Genomic DNA, 24,294 nt, shown 5'->3' with positions numbered 1-24,294 from the left:
TTTCGAAAAAAATCGAAAAAATCAACTTTCGAAAAAATCGTAAATAATCAACTTTCGAATTACCTGGAGGAATATAATATTCTACACCCCTCTCAATATGGATTCCGAAAAGAACACAACACAGAAACTCTCCTCATCTCACTCCTAGATCAGGTATACATTGGCATTGGCAAAGGACAGTCCTTCCTCCTAGCACTTCCCGATATCTCTGCGGCTTTCGACACCGTAAATCATACTACCCTTATAAACCGGTTATCAGACATTGGAATTGCAGGACCCGCCCTCAGATGGTTCGACTCTTTTCTTAATAACAGACCCTACAAGGTTAAAATCAATAACAAAGAATCCCCTCGCACTAACTCCCCATTTGGAGTACCCCAGGGCTCTTCATTATCGCCTACCCTGTTCAATATTTACCTTCTCCCCCTCTGCCATTTTCTCTCAAAATTAAATCTGAAATTTTACATATATGCAGACGATGTTCAAATCTTAATTCCCATATCTAATTCTCTGGATTCTGTTCTCAAACTGTGGGATTCACATCTGCATACAATCAACCTCCACCTCGCAAGCCTTAACCTGGTGCTTAACACTACCAAGACAGAACTCCTCCTCACCCCAGAAGGCAGTCCATTTCATCAACAGCTGCACACTAACACACAAATCTCCCATGCAAGAGACCTTGGAGTCATTATAGACAGTCATCTGAGTCTAAAGAAATTCATAAACCAAACTACGAAGGAATGCTTCTACAAGCTGCAAGTACTCAAAAAAACTCAAGCCGCTCCTTTTCCATAATGATTTCAGATTGGTCCTCCAAGCCATCCTGTTCTCCAAGGTCGATTACTGCAACTCCATCTTGCAAGGTCTTCCTGCTTCTACAACAAAACCCCTCCAGCTGCTTCAAAACGCGGCTGCGAGAATCCTGACGAATACCAATCGGAGAGAACACATCTCTCCTATACTAAAAGATCTTCATTGGCTCCCAGTAAACTTTAGGATTCTCCATAAATCACTTACAATTATTCACAAGTTGCACGCACAGGCCCCTCTTGACCTGCTACACCCTCTCAAACTTCACTCCACGACCAGACCTTTAAGGGAAGCTTACATAGGATCCTTACACGTCCCTCCAATCAAAGTGGTGCACCAATCAAACATCAGAGACCGGGTATTCTCTACAATAGGTCCCTCCATCTGGAACACCATGCCACCGGACCTCAGGCAGGAAACCTGTCTTATAACTTTTAAAAAGAAACTCAAGACATGGCTTTTCTGTCAAGCCTTTCCCTGTTCCTAAGCCAACAGCTGGACTTAGGAACAATTCTAACTCTACTGTGATTCAACAAACACTAAGTTCTCATATACATTATATTGTGGTGGGCTCCTTGTGCCTCCCCCCACACCATCTTCTGTAAAAAGTTAATTATCTCATCTTTGCTCTCCCCCCTTTATTTCCTATCCCCAGTTTTTGCGCCCCTGTTATAATGTAACTTTTGCTTCTTCAATCTATGTCTCTTGTTAATTGGTTACGGTTAACCGCTTTGTTAGATGTAAACCGAGTAGATTTGATTTGTATCAAGAAAGTCGGTATATAAAAGCCTCAAATAAATAAATAAATAAATAAATAAAATAAAATAGCATACTAAGGATAAAATAGGAAGTCAGTCTCTCTCTCTTCTCTCTCTCTCTCTCTCTTTTTTCCTAGCGTATAGCGGATGGACTCAGGACCAATGGGTATAGTGTACTCCTGTTAGCAGTTGGAGACGGATCAGATTTCAATCTGACGTCAGCCCCTAGTACATATACCCCTGCAGGAAGTGCAGCTCTTCAGTATTTTCCATCTCCATAGCAGTTAGGGACTATCTGCACGCTATCACAGAGTTTGAACCAAATTCATAGAAGAAAATCGAAATTTAAAGGAGAAACCTACCTGAACACAAGCCCCACTCTCCTGCGGTGATACGCTTGGGTCCCTTCCCGAGGTGATTTCTGTGGTCCCTCGGAGGTGAGCCTCGGTCCGGCGGCCAAATCGTGGCGAGGACCTAGCCCCCAATCCTCGGGCGTGGCTGAGAGGCAGCGGGTGCACCCCTCGAGCGCGGCGGTGAAGGTATTTGCCCTCTCCTCCCGCAGCCGGAGACCGCCCGGGACAAAACCGGGAAGCGCCGAAGACAAGGTAAGGTAGAAATCTTCTGTTTGAATCCGGTCTCCTAGGATCGAGGAGGAGCACAGGTCACCGATCGGAACCAGTGCCACCGGGTTGATCCGCCCTAGTAGGGCCAGGCCTAGGCTATTTTCCTAGGGTCTACCCATGTGGAGACCCTCCGAGAAGGTCGCCATATTGCCCGCGTGCTCGCCATCGCCATCTTGGCCCTATCCGCCGCGCCGCCCGTCGTTCGACCCGAGTGCACAAACCGAGCTAAGTTGCACACACAGAGCCGGGCGCATATCTGCGCGCACAACTCAGGCGCACTGGAGCGCACAAGAGCTTACGCGTCGGCAGACATGGCACCTCCAGAAACTGGAATAAAAGATCAAGGCCTCTGACCAGCATGCCACATCAGAGCAGCACAAAGCGAGGAGGCAGACGCCCTGTGCACACACTGTGAGGAGGCCCTGGGAGATCCAGGTCAGGGCCAGTCCCACCGAGAGCGCAGTACTAGCTCCTCAGGGGGTACCCCGGACCTAGCATGTCCCAGTGGGTCCTCCCCACAAACGGGGACCCTCAGGGAACCAGCGCCCCTCAGCTTGGACCCAGCATCGATCTCATGGGTGGAGTTATTCAAAGGGATTCACACCTTTGTTAAAATGCAAACTGAACCTCTGGCTGATCAGCCACATGCTCCACTGGAGGACCCTCATGCCCCAGGACCTTTGAGGCCTACGCACAGGCTTCCACTACCCAGGAGCCCCACCTATGGGGTCACGGATATCTCCGAAGAGGAAGCCGAGCCCCTAGAGGAGGGGGAGCTCCCCTCGGGGACAGAACCACACCGGACCATGAGACGCTTCTTCACAAAGGACGAACTCCCGGACCTCGTATCCCAATGTCTAACGGAGCTCGCTATCCCGGGCACAGGCACCTCGGGGGAACCTAGAACGAACCCCCTGCTGGAGGGCCTTCGCCAGACTTCTCACCATTTTCCTCTCTTACAGGCGGCACAACAGCTAATTGATCTGGAATGGAATGCCCCGGAGTCCACATTCAAAGGGGGACGAGCCTTGTCAGCCATGTACCCCCTGGACCCAGCGACCAAAGAGCTGCTGGCATGCCCAAGTGTGGATGCCATAGTCTGTGCGGTCGCTAAGCGCACTACTATCCCAGTGGAGGGAGGGGCGGCGCTCAATGATGCACATGACCGGCGCCTGGAATCCATCCTAAAACAGTCATTTGACGTTGCAGCCATGTCCCTACAAATTGCGGCCTGCTGCACCGTGGTGACACGTGCCTGCTTATCTCAAACCAGGAACAACACCCTGGGAGAAGACATGGAACCAGTAGTAGCAATCCTCGCTGACGCTGCCTCCGATCTAGTGCGCACAGTAGCCAGAGAAGTGTCATCCGCAGTGGTGGCCAGGAGACAACTCTGGCTTCGAAGATGGTCGGCTGACGCCTCTTCCAAGACGCGCCTTCCAAGATGCCCTTCAAAGGATCCCTCCTGTTCGGCAGCAAACTAGAGAAACTGGCCAACAAATGGGGCGACTCCCCATTACCGCGCCTGCCGGAAGACAAGACGAAGAGAAACCAGCGTCCCTTCCCCAGGTCCGCCAGGGGCAGAAGCTCACAGCGCTACAACCCTTACAGGAGCAACTATCAAGCGCCCCGCCCTACGGGCAGGAACCAGTCCTTTCGGAACAAGCACAACAAGAGGGGAGCCAGCTTGGGGACAGGCCCCAGCCACACCCCACAATGAGATTCAGCCGACCCATCCAAGGGAGGAAGCCATAGGGGGCAGACTAGCCCTATTCTACCGCAGATGGGTCGAGATAACCTCGGACAAGTGGGTCCTAGCCATCATTCGGGAGGGCTACCTCCTGGATTTCCTACGAACCCCCCTGGACAAGTTCGTGGAATTTCCTTGCCACGACCCCCTCAAGAAGGCGGCAGTGGAAGCTACACTGTCCAGACTTCTGGCCCTCGAGGCCATAACTCCGGTGCCTCCACAAGAAATGAATACTGGACATTACTCCTTTTACTTTATCGTACCCAAGAAAGAGGGTACATTCAGGCCCATCCTAGTCCTCAAGTCTGTCAACCGCCACCTAAGGATGCCCCGCTTCCACATGGAAACCCTACGATCCGTTATCCGTGCAATACAACCAGGAGAGTTCCTCACATCCCTGGATCTTTTGGAGGCCTACCTACACAGCCCAATTCATCAAGAACAGCAGCCCTACCTACGTTTCAAGGTCCTGAATCGTCACTATCAATTCCGGGCACTACCCTTCGGGTTAGCCACAGCACCCCAGACATTCACCAAGGTAATAGTAGTGGTGGCGGCAACACTGAGGAAGGAAGGAATCCTCGTTCATCCTTACCTGGACGATTGGAGGATTAGGGCAAAGTCACTGGAGGAAAGCCACCAAGCAACCAGCAGAGTCATAACGCTACTGGAAAGCCTAGGATGGGTGGTCAACACAAACAAAAGCTCCCTACAGCCCTCCCAGTCGCTGGAATACCTAGGAATCCGATTCGACAACAAGGAGAACAAAATTGTGGAACCGGCTGCAGACCCTGCTGAACGATCCTCGCCCCACAGCATGGAATTACCTGCAAGTCCTCGGGCTGATGGCATCCACACTGGAAGTGGTGCCATGGGCGTGAGCCCACATGAGGCCCCTACAGTGCTCACTTCTATCACGGTGGAGCCCACAGTCCCAGAACTACACCATACGCCTACCACTCCCGGGAAGAGTCTGGACCCAGCTACAGTGGTTGCTGCAGACCAGCCACATGAGCCGAGGATCAAGACTATCATCCCCAACCTGGACCCTGCTCACCACAGATGCCAGCCTACGTGGATGAGGAGCACACTGTGAGGAGTTAACCGCCCAAGGGCAGTGGAACCTTGAAGAGGTGGGATGGAACATCAACCGCCTAGAAGCGAGGGCAGTCAGACTAGCCTGTCTGCGGTTCGCCCACAGACTTCGAGACAAAGCGGTCAGAGTGATGTCGGACAACGCCACGACAGTGGCCTACATCAACCAACAGGGCGGAACCAGAAGCCAACAGGTGTCCCTAGAAATAGACCTCCTGATGTCATGGGTGGAAGCAAACCTCCAGGAGATCTCCGCCATCCACATCGCCGGGAAAGACAACATCACGGCAGACTTCCTCAGCAGGGAAAGTCTAGACCCAGGAGAATGGAAGCTGTCGTCCACAGCCTTCAAGATGATAGTGAATCGGTGGGGGACCCCAGACATGGACCTTCTGGCAAGCAGATCCATCACTCAAGTATCCAGATACTTCAGCCGCAGGCAGGAACCGCAGTCCCAGGGGATCGATGCCCTGGTACAGACCTGGCCACCGGAGACCCTGCTATACGCCTTCCCGCCATGGCCCTTATTGGGCGCAATCATTCACAAGATACAGCGACACAGGGGACTAGTTCTTCTGGTGGCTCCAGATTGGCCAAGAAGACCCTGGTACGCAGGCATGAGAAGACTACTGGCAGGGAACCCACTACCCCTGCCTCCACACAGAGACCTGTTACAACAAGGTCCGATCCTTCACGAGGACCCAGCTCAATTTTCTCTTACGGTCTGGCCATTAAGAGGGCACGCCTGAAAAAGAGCGTATACTCGGTGGCAGTAATAGATACCCTCCTCAGAGCACGCACGTTCTCCACATCACTAATGTACATAAGGATCTGGAGAGTATTTGAAGCCTGGTGTGAAGACCACTACATCAAGCCACGCTCCTCTAAAGTTCCCGTGATCCTGGAATTCTTACAGAATGGACTACAGAAGGGTCTGTCCCTCAACTCCATCAAGGTACAGGTGGCAGCATTGTCATGCTACGGCTCCAGGAGCGAGGGCGACAGCATAGCCTCTCACCCAGACGTATCATGCTTCCTAAAAGGAGTCAAACACATTCGTCCACCACTAAAGTGGCCGGTACCTCTGTGGAACCTCAATCTCGTCTTGGAGTTCCTAGCGGGAACCACTTTCAGCCCCTCCGAGGCCTGTCCTCCATCTGTTAACCTTAAAGATGGTGTTCTTGCTGGCCGTGTGCTCGGCCCGCCGCATCTCGGAACTACAAGCACTGTCCTGCCGGAAGCCGTTCTTCAGACTCGCCCTGGGGTCCATCCAACTACGCACGGTGCCCTCCTTCCTCCCCAAAGTGGTCTACGCCACCTCAACATCGGCAGACTCCTATCCAGATACCTGGAAATGTAGGAACCAGTATGAAAAACGGACCACCTTTTCGTCCTTCACAGCAGAAAGAGGCAAGGGGAAGCGGCCTCGCGGGCAACCATTGCCCGCTGGATCAAGGAAGTCATCAAGGCGGCCTACATAGAAGCTGGAAAACTACCACCTCTACAGGTCAAGGCCCATTCTACCAGAGCCCAGGCGGTATCCTGGGCAGAAACTAGAATGCTGTCACCTGCCGAGATCTGCAGGGCGGCAACGTGGTCCTCCATCCATACCTTCTCCAGATTCTACCGTCTGGATGTTCAGGCTCAGGAGGACACGGCATTTGCAAGGCAATTCTAAATGGGTTACGGGCAGCCTCCCACCCGGTTCGGGAGTAGCTTTTATACGTCCCATTGGTCCTGAGTCCATCTGCTACATGCTAGGAAATGGAGAAATTACTTACCTGATAATTTTGTTTTCCTTAGTGTAGACAGATGGACAGCATCCCACCCTTGGCTGCCGTTACACATGGTTTTTCAATAAATCAAGGGTAAGCCATGTTTTCATTTACCTAGGGCATCCACCCTGCCGGGTGTCGACGCTTTCCAGTTGAGTACACTGGCGGTCTCCAGCTATAGTCAATCAACCAGTTCAAGTTAATCAAGTTTTAACGTTTTAACCAAGTTATTCAAGTTAATCATATTATTAAGTTAATCAGTCAGTCACACATATATCCACAATGCTTTTCAAGGAGAATACTGAAAAGCTGCACTTCCTGCAGGGGTATATGTACTAGGGGCTGACGTCAGATTGAAATCTGATCCGTCTCCAACTGCTAACAGGAGTATACTATACCCATTGGTCCTGAGTCCATCTGTCTACACTAAGGAGAACGAAATTCAGGTAATTTCTCCAATTTTTTTTTTTTACATTTAATAGTTTAAACGGTTACTTATTTCACAACCCTAGTCCGTAGCTTTGTTTTCCTGCTGTACAGAGTTTGAGCCCCTTGACGTAAATATTTATTTATTTATTTACTTATTTGTTTGTTTAGAGGCTTTTCTATACCGATAATAGTGGGTACATCATATCGGTTTACATCCAAACTGAAGATAGAAATTACATAAAACAGGGAAGGGGGATGGGATAACAGTGACTATAAACTAAAGAAATAACTAAAGGATGGCGAAGGAAAAAAAACTGCAGAGAAATAACATGATAACATGATAACATGGTAACATCATAACATGATTATTAGTAGCTTAGAGGCAACAAATGAGGGGATGAGTTTAGGGAGAGGGTCCTAATCTGGGTATGCCTGTTTGAAGAGCCAGGTCTTTAATTCTGAAAGGAATTTTAGCTCCCCTTCTCTGACTCACTTGTCTGTGATTCTGTCTCTGGCCCCTCTCTTTTTGATCCTGTATCTGTACTCCTTTCTTTCTCCGCCCCTGTCTCTTCCATTTCCTCCCATCTTCCTTCGACTTTGTCTTTGCCTCCACCATGCCTCGTCTTTCTCGCTTTGTCTTCTATTTCTCCTTTGGCTTTCTTGTTGCCTCCTTTTCATTCCGAGCGTCTTTCTCGCTCACCGACTCCTCTGTGCTTATTTCTGTTCCAGTGGCTGGAAAGAGCAGTTTGCAGGAGCAGCTGCCACTGATCGTGGGCTCAGCCACTGCAGGACTTGTCTTTGTCATTGCTGCTGTTGTCATCGCTCTCGTCTGTTTCAGGTAATCTCTCTCCAAGCAGAAGAACTAGGGGCAGTGGTGACAGGGGTGACCTCTTTACATCTGTAACAGCTGGAATGGGGGATGGAGTGTCGAGGTGCCTCTGGATAGCATGCAGCCCTTTCACTCAGCCAGAACTGCCTCTGGGGAACATCGTTGAATAGGAGCAGAGCGAGTGGGACTTCTACCCCCCCCCCCCCCCAAATGTAGAAAATTGAGCTGAAAGGAAGCCTCATTCTCCTCCTCCTCTGTAAAGTTAGGGCTCAGGGAGTGATACCTGTGCAGAATGTAGGATTGAACTGAAAGGAAGCCTCATTCTCCTCCTCCTCTGTAAAGTTAGGACTCAGGGAGTGATACCTGTGCAGAATGTAGTATTGAGCTGAAAGGAAGCCTCATTCTGTTCCTCCTCTGTAAAGTTAGGGCTGAGGGAGTGATACGTGTGCAGAATGTAGGATTGAGATCTGGCTGTCCCATAGGAACTCAGTCTAGGTGGGCTTTCCCTTTTGTACATCTGAGAAGTTCCATCTGGATAAGAGCTGAGTTTTAGGTCTTTATGGGAGCATATTCAGGCACTCACTGGTTTGCAGTTAGCCGGATAAACTTATCGGGAATTTTTTGTTGAGATATTCACTTACACACCATTGAATATGCCTGACTATCTTAAAGAAAGCCTGATGACTTTATCTGCTACTTTAGTACAATTAAAGTTAGCTGGGTAAATTATTTGGCTAACTCTGGGTTTTGGAGTTGGGTTAGTTATCCAGCTAACTTAACTCCGCCTCAGAATGCCTCTACGTTATTTGGCTAAAAGTTAAATGATTAAGTGCTCAAAATATTGAAAAGTTGGTATTTAGCCCTATAACTTTTGAGTTATGGGGCTAAATGCCTTTGAATATGGACTCCTTTGTTTTCTAATTAAGAAGCAAGGTTCTGTTACGGCTTTTCAATCCCTTCCGTCTGATAATGGTTGCACTTAGTCATCACAGAAACAAGTACATACAGAGAGAGGAAATGTAGATGTTGCTGATCTGTCTCTGACATTTTTTTTTTTTTTTTAGGAAGCAGAGGAACAGTTCAGAATCTGAATACACAGAGAAGCTACAACAGTACGGTAAGTGCTGCCTGCTTAAAAATGTGGGTGAATCTGTATGGGCAGTCCCTGAGGGCAGGGGGTATGATCAGGAGATAGGGAAGCATAATAATTGGCTGGTGCAGAAAGGGGAGAGGGATCATGATATGAATCCTAGCCAGGGGTGGGGGTAGGGGGTGGAACCTGAAATTGCCATCAGGTTTGTGCAGTCAGCTTAGGGTTAGGAAGGCCTTCCTGGCAGGCAGCTAGGGATGTCTGGTGCATTCCTGGACCATATTCACTGTAGATGATGGAGCTTTCTATGTACTAGAATATATATCAGGAATCAAATGTAGCAGTGGCCTGCAGATCATGAGCTACCAAAGTTTGCTAGTGAAAACTGAAGATTCAACACTATGAGGATAACTTTAAATGGATAAGTGCAAGGTGATGCATATAGGAAAAAATAATCCATGCTATAGTTACACACACAGTTATTAGGAGCCAGCACACAAGAAAGAGATCTAGGCATCATAGTGGATAACACATTGAAATCGTCAGTTCAGTGTGTTGCGGCAGTCAAAAAAGCAAACAGAATGTTGGGAATTATTAGAAAGGGAATGGTGAATAAAACAGAAAATGTCATAATGCCTCCATGGTGAGACACCACCTTGAATACTGTGTACAATTCTGGTCGCCGCATCTCAAAAAAGATATAGTTGTAATGGAGAAGGTACAGAGAAGGGCGACCAAAATGATTAGGGGAATGGAACAGCTCCCCTATGAGGAAAGACTAAAGAGGTTAGGACTTTTCAGCTTAGAGAAGAGACGGATGAGGGGGGATATGATAGGTGATTAAAATCATGAGAGGTCTAGAACAAGTAAATGTGAATCAGTTATTTACTCTTTCGGATAATGGAAAGACTGGGGGGCACTCCATGAGGTTAGCATGTGGCACATTTGAAACTAATCGGAGAGAGCTCTTTTTTACTCAACACACGATTGGACTCTGGAATTTGTTGCCAGAGGATGTGGTTGGTGCTGTTGGTGTAGCTGTGTTTAGAAAAGGATTGGATGAGTTCTTGGAGGAGAAGTGCATTGCCTGCTATTAATTAAGTTGACTTAGAAAATAGCCACTGTTATTACTAGCAACAGTAGCATGGGATAGACTTAGTTTTTGGGTACTTTCCAAGTACTTATGGCCTGGATTGGCCACTGTTGGAAACAGGATGCTGGGCTTGATGGACTCTTGGTCTGACCCAGTATGGCATGTTCTTATGTTCTTATGCCCTGTGCGTTAAAAGTCCTGAAACAGAGGGCAAACTGTACTGTTCGATTAGTATTCCTGTCAAGGATATTTATGACTTTTAAGTTTGGATTTTTTGTTTTGCGATATACCTTACCATTGGTTCTTGTTGAATAAAAATTAATTAAAAAAAAAAAAGGCATGCGACTATATATGTTTGTATATGGCTGTACAGATATTTACCCAGTATTTTATAAACTGCACTTGTCATGTATGTGTGGGTTATAAAATACAAGTAAAGCTACCCTGCAGCATTCGCAGATATGTAAAAGTTATGTGCAAACAGATATTCAAGTTAACCGGATAAGTTCCAGCTTATCCAGCTAAGGGGCAGTTTACTGCTGCTTAGCTGATTAACTAGTACTGCTTTCCTAGCGTGTAGCAGATTGACTCAGGACCAATGGGTATTGGGTACTCCTGATAGCAGTTGGAGACAGATCAGATTTCAATCTGACGTCAGCCCTAGTAGATATACCCCTGCAGGAAGTACAGTTCTTCAGTATTTTCCGTCTCCATAGCAGTTAGGGACTCTATGCATGCTAGCATAGGGTTAGAGTAAATTTTACCAAAGAAATCCAAATTAAGAACATAAGAACATGCCATACTGGGTCAGACCAAGGGTCCATCAAGCCCAGCATCCTGTTTCCAACAGTGGCCAATCCAGGCCATAAGAACCTGGCAAGTACCCAAAAACTAAGTCTATTCCATGTTACCATTGCTAGTAATAGCAGTGGCTATTTTCTAAGTCAACTTAATTAATAGCAGGTAATGGACTTCTCCAAGGACTTCTCCAATCCTTTTTTAAACACAGCTATACTAATTGCACTAACCACATCCTCTGGCAACAAACTCCAAAGTTTAATTGTGCATTGAGTAAAAAAGAACTTTCTCCGATTAGTTTTAAATGTGCCACATGCTAACTTCATGGAGTGCCCCCTAGTCTTTCTACTATCCGAAAGAGTAAATAACCAATTCACATCTACCCGTTCTAGACCTCTCATGATTTTAAACACCTCTATCATATGCCCCCCTCAGCCGTCTCTTCTCCAAGCTGAAAAGTCCTAACCTCTTTAGTCTTTCCTCATAGGGGAGCTGTTCCATTCCTCTTATCATTTTGGTAGCCCTTCTCTGTAGCTTTTCCATCGCAATTACATCTTTTTTGAGATGCGGTGACCAGAATTGTACACAGTATTCAAGGTGCGGTCTCACCATGGAGCAATAGAGGCATTATGACATTTTCCATTTTATTCACCATTCCCTTTCTAATAATTCCCAACATTCTGTTTGCTTTTTTGACTGCCGCAGCACACTGAACCGGCGATTTCAATGTGTTATCCACTGTGACGCCTAGATCTCTTTCTTGGGTTGTAGCACCTACTATGGAACCTAAGATTGTGTAACTGTAGCATGGGTTATTTTTCCCTATACGCATCACCTTGCACATTAAATTTCATCTGCCACTTTGATGCCCAATTTTCCAGTCTCACAAGGTCTTCCTGCAATTTATCACAATCTGCTTGTGATTTAACTACTCTGAACAATTTTGTATCATCTGCAAATCTGATTATCTCACTCATCGTATTTCTTTCCAGATCATTTATAAATATATTGAAAAGTAAGGGTCCCAATACAGATCCCTGAGGCACTCTACTGCCCACTTCCTTCCACTGAGAAAATTGTCCATTTAATCCTACTCTCTGTTTCCTGTCTTTTAGCCAGTTTGCAATCCATGAGAGGACATCGCCACCTATCCCATGACTTTTTACTTTTCCTAGAATCCTCTCATGAGGAACTTTGCCAAACGCCTTCTGAAAATCCAAGTATACTACATCTACTGGTTCACCTTTATCCACATGTTTATTAACTCCTTCAAAAAAGTGAAGCAGATATGAGAGGCAAGACTTGCCTTGGGTAAAGCCATGCTGACTTTGTTCCATTAAACCATGTCTTGCTATATGTTCTGTGATTTTGATGTTTAGAACACTTTCCATTTCCTAGCGTGTATCAGATGGACTCAAAACAAATAGGTATAGTGTACTCGTGCTAGCAGTTGGAGACGGATCTGACGTCAGCACGGGTACATATACCCCCACAGGAAGTGCCGCAAATCAGTAATTTCCGTCTCCAAAGCAGTTTGGAGCTACCTCACGCTCGCTGAGCGTGTTTCCAAATTCTAACGACTAAATTCCTATTGAAGACAAGCCCCGCACTCCTGTGGTGATACCAGGCGGTCACTCACCCAGTTGAGTTTCCCGAGCTGACTTCCGTGGTCCCTTGGAAGCGAGAGTCTCGGTCCGATGGCCGGTTCGCGGCAGGGAACTAGCCCCCGAGTGAGAAGGGCTCGGGCGCGGCTTGGCCCCCGAGTGAGACGAGTTCGGGCGCGGCCTAGAGTCAGCCTTGGTCCCGGCGTGGACTTTGCTCCCGAGCGAGACGGGTTCGGGAGCGGCCTAGAGGCAGCAGGCGCACTTCCTTATGCAGCCGGAGACCGCCCAGGTCGCAGCCGGGAAGCGCCGAAGACAAGGTAAGGCGTATATCTTTACTTGGTCTCCGAGGAAGTGTGGATTTGCTGGGCCTGCCTACGAGGCAGCACGCCAAGGAGGTCGCCATTTTTGCCTGCCTACTCACCTTCGCCCATAGGCGCACGTTGTTAGCGCATGCGATAGGCGCACGTTGTTAGCGCATGCGATGGGCGCACGTTGTTAGCGCATGCGATGGGCGCACGTTGTTAGCGCACGCGATGGGTGCACGTTGTTAGCGCACGTGATAGGTGCACGTTGTTAGCGCACGCGATAGGCGCACGTTCGCACATTTATAAGACGCCCGTGTATAGGCGCACGCTTCTAAGACGCACGTGTAAAGGCGCCCATTTATAAGACGCCCGTGTATAGGCGCACGTTTATAAGACGCCCGTGTATAGGCGCACATTTATAAGACGCCGTTCCTAGGCGCATGCTGTTAAGCGCTCTTGTTAAGCGCACTTTATTGGGCGACACCGAATTTCAGGCGAATGGAGCATAAGAGAGCCCATGCGGCCGCAGGGCCAGCACCTCCAGAATCTGGCATGAAAGCTCTCTAAGCCTCTGCTCAGCATGCAACCGAAGAGCCACACAGAGCGAGGGAGCAGACTCACTATGTGCCCAATGTGAGGAGGCCATGGGAGTTCCAGGACAGGACCGGCCCCAGCCCAGCGGTTCCTCAGGGAGCACACCGGACTTAGCGGGCCGCGGCGAGCAACCAGGGAACCCGAGAGACCTGGTGCCCCTACGGCCAGATCCGGCTTCGCTTTCCTGGGTGGAATTATTCAAGGGGATTCACGCCTTTGTCCAGATGCAGTCTGCTCCTCGAATGGATCTTTCCGTCCCGGTGGATCCGGTAGCTGGCCCCTTGAAACCTAGGCGCGGCCACTCACCTCCCGACAGCCCCGATTATGGGGATTCGGATTGCTCCCAGGATAGTGAGGAGGCCCCCGAGGAGGGTGAACTTCCCTCAGAGATAGAGCCATATCGGACCATGAGGCGCTTCTTTTGGAAAGAGGATCTTCCAGGCCTGGTCTCACAATGCCTATCGGAGCTGGCCATTCCGGGCCAGGAGGCCCCAGGGGACCCTAAAATGAACCCCCCTGTTAGAGGGCCTGCGCCAACCGGCTCACCATTTTCCCCTCCTACAAGCAGCACAGCTAATCGATCTGGAATGGAAGGCACCGGAGGCCTCATTCAAAGGGGGTCGGGCCTTGGCAGGCATGTACCCTCTGGATCCGGCGTCCAAGGAGCGGCTGGCATGCCCCAAGGTAGACGCCATAGTTAACGCAATAGTGAAGCACACCACCATTCCGGTTGAGGGGGGAGCGGCCCTCAAGGATTCGCATGACCGACGTATGGACACCATTCTGAAACAAGCCTTTGAGGTAGCAGCCATGTCCCTACGAATCGCAACCTGCTGCACCGTGGTGACGCGTTCCTGTTTATCACAGGCGAGACACAACAACCAGGGAGCAGACATGGAATCAGCTCTCGCTTTTCTCACTGACGCAGCCTCCGACCTCGTTCGTACGGCAGCCAAGGGAGTGTCCTCCTCAGTGGCAGCCAGGAGACAGCTTTGGCTACGTAATTGGGCGGCCGACTTGTCCTCCAAAACACGACTCACAAGAATGCCCTTTAAGGGTTCCTTACTGTTCGGCAGCGATCTCGAGAACTGGGCTACTAAATGGGGTGCCTCTCCATTACCCCATCTACCAGAAGACAGGGCGAGGAGGAGCCAGCGTTCTTTTTCTAGACCATCTAGAGGTAGAAATTCTCAGTGCTTCAACCCTTACAGGACTCGCTATCGAGCTCCTCGTTCCCAGACCTGGAACCAGCCCTTTCGGACTAAGCACAACAAGAAGAGAACCGGCTCGGGTTCCGGCCCCGGCCGCATCAGCCGACCCATCCGGGGATAGCAGCCATAGGGGGCAGGCTAACCCTCTTCTACCGCAGGTGGGTCGAGATCACTTCGGACCAGTGGGTCCTCGCCATCATCCGAGAAGGATATTACCTGGATTTCCTTCGGCTTCCGCCGAACAAGTTTGTGGAATCTCCTTGTTCACCGCTCAAGGCAGCGGCACTAGAAGTGACCTTACAGAGGCTCCTGGCCCTAAAAGCCATCATCCCAGTACCTGCAGGAGAGAGAAATTCTGGGCATTATTCCATTTATTTCATAGTTCCCAAGAAGGAGGGCACTTTCAGGCCCGTCCTGGACCTCTAGTCAGTCAACCGACACTTATGGGTCCCCAGCTTTCGCATGGAAACTCTGCGGTCTGTCAAGAATTCAGTACAGCCAGGGGAGTTTCTCACATCCCTAGATCTGTCGGAAGCCTATTTGAATATCCCAATCCATCGGGATCACCAGCGCTATTTACGCTTCAAAGTCCTGAATCAACACTTCCAGTTCCGAGCTTTACCCTTCGGGTTAGCCACCGCGCCACGGATCTTTACCAAGGTCATAGTAGTAGTGGCGGCGGCACTCAGGAAGGAAGGAATTCTCGTCAAACCCTACCTGGACGATTGGCTGATCAGGGCGAAGTCACCGGAGGAGAGCCACCGGGCAACCAACAGAGTTATAGCTCTTCTGGAAAGCCTCGGATGGGTTGTCAACATAAACAAGAGCTCCCTACAGCCGTCCCAGTCGCTGGAATACCTAGGGGTCCAATTCGACACCCAAGAAGACAAGGTCAGCCTAACCTCCAAGAGAAAGGCAGAACTCCAGAGTCATCTGCAGGTCCTGCTGAGTGCCAGCCGGCCCACAGTTCGGGATTACCTACAGGTCCTCTGCCTCATGGCATCCACTCTGGAGGTGGTGCCATGGGCGCGGGCTCATATGAGACCACTGCAACGCGCCCTTTTATCTCGATGGAGCCCACGATCACAGAACTACGCCGTACAACTGTCTCTACCGGCCAGAGTGCGGTATCAGCTACGGTGGTGGTTGCAGCCCGGCCACGTGAGCCGGGGGTCAAGAATGTCCTCCCCAACCTGGATACTGCTCACTACAGATGCCATCCTGAACTGATGGGGAGCACACTGCGAGGAACTCATCGAACAAGGGCGGTGGACCTGAGAAGAGTCAAGGTGGAACATCAACCGACTAGAGGCACGGGCAGTCAGGCTAGCGTGCCTGCGATTTGCCCACAGACTTCGCAACAGAACGGTCAGAGTGATGTCAGACAATGCCACCATGGTGGCATACATCAATCGACAGGGCGGAACCAGAAGCCTACAAATGTCCCTAGAAATAACGCCTCTGATGTTTTGGGCAGAAGCAAATCTTCAGGACATCTCCGCCGTCCACATTGCCGGGAAGGACAACACGACGGCAGACTTCCTCAGCAGAGAAAGCCTAAACCCGGGGGAGTGGCAGCTGTCGACCACAGCTTTCCAGATGATTGTGGATCAGTGGGGGATGCCGTGCATGGACCTATTAGCAGACAGGTCCAACGCTCAAGTACTCAGATATTTCAGCCGCAGGCGGGATCCGCTATCCCAGTGGATCGATGCCCTGGTACAGCCGTGGCCTCAGGGAATCCTGCTATATGCCTTTCCTCCGTGGCCCCTGCTGGGCGCCGTTATACGCAAGATTCAGTGACACAGAGGCCTAGTTCTTCTAGTGGCCCCGGACTGGTCAAGAAGACCCTAGTACGCAGACATGAGAAGACTACTGGCAGGGAATCCTCTACGCCTGCCTCCACACAGGGACCTGCTGCAGCAAGGTCCCATCCTCCACGAGGATCCGGCTCAATTCTCTCTTACGGTCTGGCCATTGAGAGGGCTAGACTGAAGAAAAGGGGATACTCGGAGCCGGTTATAGATACACTCCTCCGAGCACGCAAGTTCTCCACATCCCTAACATATATCAGACTTGGTTTTTGGGTACTTGCCAGGTTCTTGTGGCCTGGATTGGCCACTGTTGGAGACAGGATGCTGGGCTTGATGGACCCTTGGTCTGACCCAGTATGGCATTTTCTTATGTTCTTATGTTCTTATGGAGAGTTTTTGAAGCCTGGTGCGACTCTCACGGCACCAATTCGCATACCGCTAAGATTCCTCTCATTTTGGACTTCCTACAAGATGGACTTCAGAAGGGTCTGTCCCTCAGCTCCATCAAGGTTCAGGTAGCAGTGCTGTCTTGCTACGGTCCCAGGAGTGACGGCAACGCCATTGCCAAACACCCAGACGTCTCACGTTTCCTGAAAGGATTCAAACACATTCGCCCGCCACTGCAGTGGCCAGTGCCTTTGTGGAACCTCAACCTAGTATTGGAATTTTTGGCGGGATCAACCTTCCGGCCCCTTCGAGGCCTGTCCCTCCGGTTGTTAACCTTGAAGATGGTGTTCTTGCTGGCTATGTGTTCAGCATGCCGCATCTCAGAGCTACAAGCACTATCCTGTCGTGATCCATTTCTCAGAATCACTCCAGAGGCTATCCATTTTCGCACAGTTCCATCTTTTTTACCCAAGGTGGTCTCACACTTTCACCTCAACCAAACCATATCCTTGCCTACCAAGGAAGGTTTGAAGAAGTCGGAGGAAGGTTGAATGCTACGCCATCTTGACATCGGCAGACTGCTGTCCAGATACCTGGAAATGTCAGAAGCAGTACGAAAGACGGACCACCTGTTCGTCCTGCACAGCGGGAAGAAGCAAGGGGAAGCGGCCTCACGGCCAACCATCGCCCGCTGGATTAAAGAAGTTATCAAGGCAGCCTACATAGAGGCGGGAAAACCACCGCCTCTACAGGTCAAGGCTCATTCTACCAGAGCACAATCGGCCTCTTGGGCAGAAGCTAAGCTGCTGTCGCCTGCAGAGATATGTAAAGCAGCGACGTGGTCCTCCCTCCATACCTTCTCCAGATTCTACCATCTGGACGTCCAGGCTCGGGAGGACACAGCATTTGCGAGGGCAATCCTAAATGGCCCTCGGGCAGCCTCCCGCCCAGTCCGGGAGTAGCTTTTGTACATCCCATTTGTTTTGAGTCCATCTGCTACATGCTAGGAAATGTTGAGATTACTTACCTGATAATCTCCTTTTCCTTAGTGTATGCAGATGGACTCAGCATCCCGCCCAGCTGCCGGTATACATGGGGATTCACCGACTCACGGTAAGCCATGTTTTCTTATATAGGGCATCCACCCTGCCGGGTGTCGACGCCTTCCAGCTGAGTACACTGGCGGTCTCCAGCTACCATCAATTGGTCAGGGTAATCCTGTTGATTAATCGATCGGTTAGTCACACATATATCCATAAAGCTTTGCAAGGAAGATTACTGATTTGCGGCACTTCCTGTGGGGGTATATGTACCCGTGCTGACGTCAGATCCGTCTCCAACTGCTAGCATGAGCACACTATACCCATTTGTTTTGAGTCCATCTGCATACACTAAGGAAAAGGAGATTATCAGGTAAGTAATCTCAACACTATTTTTCCTGGCACTGAAGTCAGGCTAACCGGTCTATAGTTTCCTGGATCGCCCCTGGAGCCCTTTTTAAATATTGGGGTTACACTAGCTATCCTCCAGTCTTCAGGTACAATGGATGATTTTAATGATAGGTGACAGATTTTTACTAATAGGTCTGAAATTTAATTTATTAGTTTCTTCAGAACTCTGGGGTGTATACCATCCGGTCCAGGTGATTTACTGCTCTTCAGTTTGTCAATCAGGTCTACCACGTCTTCTAGGTTCACCGTGATTTGATTCAGTCCATCTGAATCATTTCCCATGAAAACCTTCTCCAGTACAGGTACGTCCCCAACTTCCTCGTCAGTAAACACCAAAGAAATAATTTAATCTTTCCGCGAAGGCCTTATCTTCTCTAAGTGCCTCTTTAACCCCTCGATCATCTAACGGTCCAACTGACTCCCTCACACGCTTTCTGCTTCGGATATATTTAAAAAAGTTTTTACTGTGAGTTTTTGCCTCTACGGCCAACTTCTTTTCAAATTCTCTCTTAGCCTGTCTTATCAATGTCTTACATTTAACTTACCAACGTTTATGCATTATCCTATTTTCTTCTGTTGGATCCTTCTTCCAATTTTTGAATGAAGATCTTTTGGCTAAAATAGCTTCTTTCACCTCCCCTTTTAACCATGCCGGTAATTGTTTTGCCTTCTTTCCACCTTCCTTAATGTGTAGAATACATCTGGACTGTGCATCTAGAATGGTATTTTTTAACAATGACCACGCCTCTTGCACATTTTTTACTTTTTTAGCTGCTCCTTTCAGTTTTCTTCTAACAATTTTTCTCATTTTATCAAAGTTTCCTTTTTGAAAGTTTAGCACGAGAGCCGTAGATTTGCATACTGTTCCTCTTCCAGTCATTAATTCAAATTTGATCATATTGTGATCACTATTACCAAGCGGCCCCACCATGTTGCCTCTCTCACCAAGTCCTTTGCTCCACTTAGAATTAGATCTAAAATTGCTCCTGCTCTCGTCAGTTCCTGAACCAATTGCTCCATAAAGCTATCATTTATTCCATCTAGGAACGTTATCTCTCTAGCGTGTCCCGATGATACATTTGCCCAGTCAATATTGGGGTAATTGAAGTCTCCCATTATTACCGCACTACCAATTTGGTTAACTTCCCTAATTTCTCTTAGCATTTCATCATCTGTCTGACCATTTTGTCCAGATGGACGGTAGTATACTCCTATCACTATAGTCTTCCCCGACACATAAGGGATTTCTACCCATAAAGATTCAATTTTGCATTTAGTCTCATGCAGGATGTTTATCCTGTTGAACTCTATGCCATCCCGGACATAAAGCGCCACACCGCATCCCGGGTGTTCCTCTCTGTCATTGCGATATAATTTGTACCCTGGTGGATTGGTTATCCTCCTTCCACCATGTCTCTGAGATGCCAATTATGTCTGTCATCATTCACTGCTATTCATTCTAATTCTCCCATCTTACTTCTTAGACTTCTGGCATTAGCATACAAACATTTCAAAGTTTGTTTTTTGTTTGTATTTTCATTCTGCTTTTTAATTGATAGGGATAAGTTAGAATTTTTTTAGCTCAGGTGAGTTTTTAGTTACAGGCACTTGGACTACTTTTCTTATTATTGGAACCTCACTTTCGGGATGCCCTAATTCTAATGCATCATTAGTATCCTTTGAAGATACCTCTCACCGAGCCATGCACTGCTGAGCGACTGTCAGCTTTCCCCTTTGTTTTAGTTTAAAAGCTGCTCTATCTCCTTTTTAAAGGTTAGCACCAGCAGTCTGGTTCCACCCTGGTTAAGGTGGAGCCCATCCCTTCGGAAGAGACTCCCCCTTCCCCAAAAGGTTCCCCAGTTCCTAACAAAACTGAATCCCTCTTCCTTGCACCATCGTCTCATCCACGCATTGAGACTCCGGAGCTCTGCGTGCCTCTGGTGACCTGCGCGTGGAACAGGGAGCATTTCAGAGAATGCTACCCTGGAGGTTCTGGATTTAAGCTTTCTACCTAAGAGCCTAAATTTGGCTTCCAGAATCTTCCTCCCACATTTTCCTGTCGTTGGTGCCCACATGTACCACGACAGCCGGCTCCTCCCCAGCACTGTCTAAAATCCTATCTAGGTGACGCGTGAGGTCTGCCACCTTCGCACCAGGTAGGCATGTTACCAGGCGATCCTCACGCCCACCAGCCACCCAGTTATCGACATTCTTAATAATTGAATCACCAACTATGATGGCCGAAATAACCCTTCCCTCCTGGGCAGTAGGCCTTGGGGAGATATCCTCAGTGCGAAAGGACAATGCATCACCTGGAGAGCAGGTCCTTGCTACAGGATCCTTTCCTGCTGCACCCGGTTGATGCTCTCCAATCATGAGACCTTCTTCCTCCAAGGCAGCACCAGGACTGCCAGTCTGAAGTTGGGACTTGGCTACTATGTCCCCGAATGTCTCATCTATATACCTCTCTGTCTGCCTCAGCTCCTCCAGGTCTGCCACTCTAGCCTCCAGACATCAGACTCGTTCTCTGAGAGCCAGGAGCTCTTTGCATCGCATGCACATGTACAACTTCTCACCAGTGGGTAAAAAATCATACATGTGACACTCGATGCAAAAGACTGGGAAGCCCCACTCTTGCTGCTGGACTGCTGCCTTCATCTCAATTTTGATCAGTTCCTAGTTAAGATTTAGATTGCTATGGGGGTAGGAATGTGTCTAACGTCCTTTAAATGTATTAGTGATCGAATTCTCAATAAAGGTTTTGTTGATGATTTTTTTTTTTTTTTTTGTGAAAGTGGCACCTGCCTATAAATTAAAGGATGGGCAAGGGGTGGGAGGATTGGGAAATCTAAACAGTCTAACTTCAGTTAGTCAGCCAGAGTGACTCACTGCTCTCTTGATTAACAAATGTTGGTACCAATTCAAACCAAATCACACTACTTCAACACCTTTCCAAGGTGAGTAACTGAGCTGAACTTTTCAACCTTTTTACTTAGGTATACACTGCTCCTAGCTTATTTCTAGCTTCTGGCTACTTTTTTGGTGGGGGTTTGTGTGTTGTTTTTTTTTTTTTGTTTTTAAATACAAACACTCAGTTCTGCTTACAGACTTTTAAAAATAAACACACTGCCTACTAGAGATGTGAATCGGAACCAGAATCGGATCAGATTTCAGTTCCGATTCACATCTCTACTGCCTACTGCTTACTAGTTGCCTTATTGACTGACTATTTAAAAATACAGTCTAACTTGTTTATTCACTGCCTTACTGACTATTAAAAGCACAAACACACAAACGCACTAAATAATTTTCCCAAATAGTTAACTTTGCCCCAATACTTTAAAAAAAAGACAATATCCCAAGCAAAAACTTACTGATTCCTTTCAGCCACCAGCACGGTGATCCTCTCCTCTCAGTGCTCCCACTGGACGGCTTATAATAGTGGGAAATGGCGGGAGCCCCGCTCTCCTGCGGTGACACCCATTGGGTCCCTCGCCCAGTCGAGATACCCAATGTGATTTCCAAGATCTCTCGGAGGTGAGCCTCGGTCTGGCGGCCGACCTTCCGCAGGGACCTAGCCCCCGCAATTGGGTGAGGCTGAGAAACAGCGGGTGGAACCCCGAGCACGGCAGTGAAGGTATTTTCCCTCTCCCCCAGCAGCTGGAGACTGCCTGGAATGAAACCGGGATGTGCCAGGACAAGGTAAGGTAGAAATCTATTTAAAAGTCTCTGGTCTCCGAAGCTCGAGGAGACGCACAAGTCGCCAACCGGGACCAGTGCCACCGGGTTGAGTGGCCCTAGCAGGGCTAGACCCCGGTCAGATCAGAGGGCCCTCCCACAAGGAGATCCTCCGAGGTGGTCGCCATATTGTCCACGTGGTTGCCGTCACCATTTTGGCCCTGTTCACCGCCCTGTCCGCCGTCTCGATCTGTGCGGACAGAGGCAAGCTGTGTGCACAAATACCTTGTGCGCCCAACGTCGCGTGCATAAGTGCTGGGCGCATAACGTCGACCTGTGCGCGTAACAGCGCGCATATCGCTCTGCACGCGAGCACCAAACCTACGCGCGCATCTTCGATGCACACCGGAGCGCACAACTGTATTGTACGCGCACAAATCATGGCTCCACCTGAAAATAAGCTCAAAGCTCAGGGATTGCCCAGCATGCTACATTAGAGCTGCATAGCATGAGGAGGCCACGGCCCTGTGTATACAGTGCGAAGAGGCTCTAGGGGACCCAACTCATGGCTCTCCCCAGCCGGTACCGGACCCCAGCCCTTCGAGTGGTACACCGGACCTAGCATCACACAGCGGGACCCCCCTCAAACTGGGCCCCCGAGGGACACGGCGCCCCCTAGTCTAGACCCAGCTTCTATCTCCTGGGTGGAATTCTTCAAAGGTCTGCATACCTTCATCCACATGCAACCAGGGCTTCCTACAATGCGGTCACAGGCACCACCAGAGGACCTCAACATGCCAGGACCCTCTAGTCCCAGGGAGGTGATCCCAGCGCCCAGAAGCCCCACCTTCGGGGACACAGACATCTCAGATGAGTCAGAACCCTTGGAGGAAGGGGAACTCCCTCCGGGGACAAAACCCTATCGAACCATGAGATGCTTCTTCACCAAGGACGAACTTCCAGAGCTAGTCACGCACAGGGGGGAACTTAAGCTGAACCCACTTTTGGGAGGGACTTTGTCAGACCTCCCGCCATTTCCCACTATTACAAGCTGTCCAGCAACTAATTGACCTGGAATGGGAGGCCCCAGAAACCACGTTCAAAGGGGGCCGGGTTCTGGCAGCCATGTACCCTCTGGACCCTGCCGCCAAAGATCTCCTGGCATGTCCGAAAGTGCATGCCATGGTCTGCTCGGTCTCGAAGCGCACTACTATGCCAGTGGAGGGAGGAGCAGCACTCAAGGATGCTCAAGACCAGACGTCTGGAATCCATCCTCAAACAGTCCTTTGACATCTCCGCTATGTCTTTACAGATCGCGGCCTGCTGTACCATGGTGACACGCGCCTGCTTAGCGCAGACCAGGACAACACTCCTGGGGAAGCCCTGGAACCAGCCGTATCATTCCTCTCGGACGCCGCTTCAGATCTGGTACGCACGGCAGCTAGAGGAGTCTCATCTGCCGTGGCAGCCAGAAGACAAATCTGGCTCCGAAACTGGTCAGCCGACGCATCCTCCAAAACGAGACTCACAAGGATGCCTTTCAAGGGAACACTCCTGTTTGGGAGAGAACTAGAGAAACTAGCCAACAAGTGGGGCGAGTCCCCACTGCCACGGCTACTGGAGGACAGGAATAAGAGAAACCAGCGCGCCTTCCCCCGAACCTCCAGGGGCAGAGGATCACAGCACTTCAACCCATATAGAAGCTCATATCAAGCGGCCCGTCCCGCAGGCCGGAGCCAGTCCATTCGGAACGAGCACAATAAAAAGGGAGTCAGCTCGGGCCCAGGCCCCAGCTGCACCCCACAATGAAGATCAGCCAACCCATCCATAGGGGGTAGACTGGCTCTATTCTACCAAAGATGGGTTGCGATAACTTCGGACAAGTGGGTCCTATCCATCATTCGAGAGGGATATTACCTGGATTTCCACCACCTCCTTCTGGACAAGTTTGTGGAATCTCCCTGCCACGACCCTTCCAAGATAATGGCAGTGGAAGCTACACTGACCAGATTACTAGCCTTAGAGGCTATAACACCGGTACCTCCACAACAAATAAATTCTGGCCATTATTCCATCTATTTTATCGTTCCCAAGAAGGAAGGAACATTGAGACCTATCCTGGACCTCAAGGCGGTCAACCGTTACCTGAAGATTCCCCGCTTCCGCATGGAAACCCTACGCTCGGTAATAAGGGCGA

At 49.4% G+C, this 24,294-nt stretch overlaps 1 protein-coding gene across 3 annotated transcripts in view; it reads left to right on the top strand.

Annotated features, from left to right (window-relative positions):
* EPHB3 (EPH receptor B3) overlaps nt 1–24,294 on the top strand; it is a 549,940-nt gene that overhangs the window by 304,662 nt on the left and 220,984 nt on the right. For all 3 annotated transcript variants that reach the window (XM_029615678.1, XM_029615676.1, XM_029615677.1), the window contains exons 8-9: nt 7,973–8,081; nt 9,137–9,189. In XM_029615678.1, the coding sequence (XP_029471538.1) occupies nt 7,973–8,081; nt 9,137–9,189 (162 nt within the window). The remainder of the gene's footprint in view (nt 1–7,972; nt 8,082–9,136; nt 9,190–24,294) is intronic.

This window comes from Rhinatrema bivittatum, chromosome 9, assembly GCF_901001135.1.
Source record: "Rhinatrema bivittatum chromosome 9, aRhiBiv1.1, whole genome shotgun sequence".
NCBI classification, from domain to species: Eukaryota; Metazoa; Chordata; class Amphibia; order Gymnophiona; family Rhinatrematidae; genus Rhinatrema; species Rhinatrema bivittatum.
The sequence above is the reverse complement of the archived record's forward strand: the minus strand, read 5'-3'. Positions and strand labels throughout refer to the sequence as shown.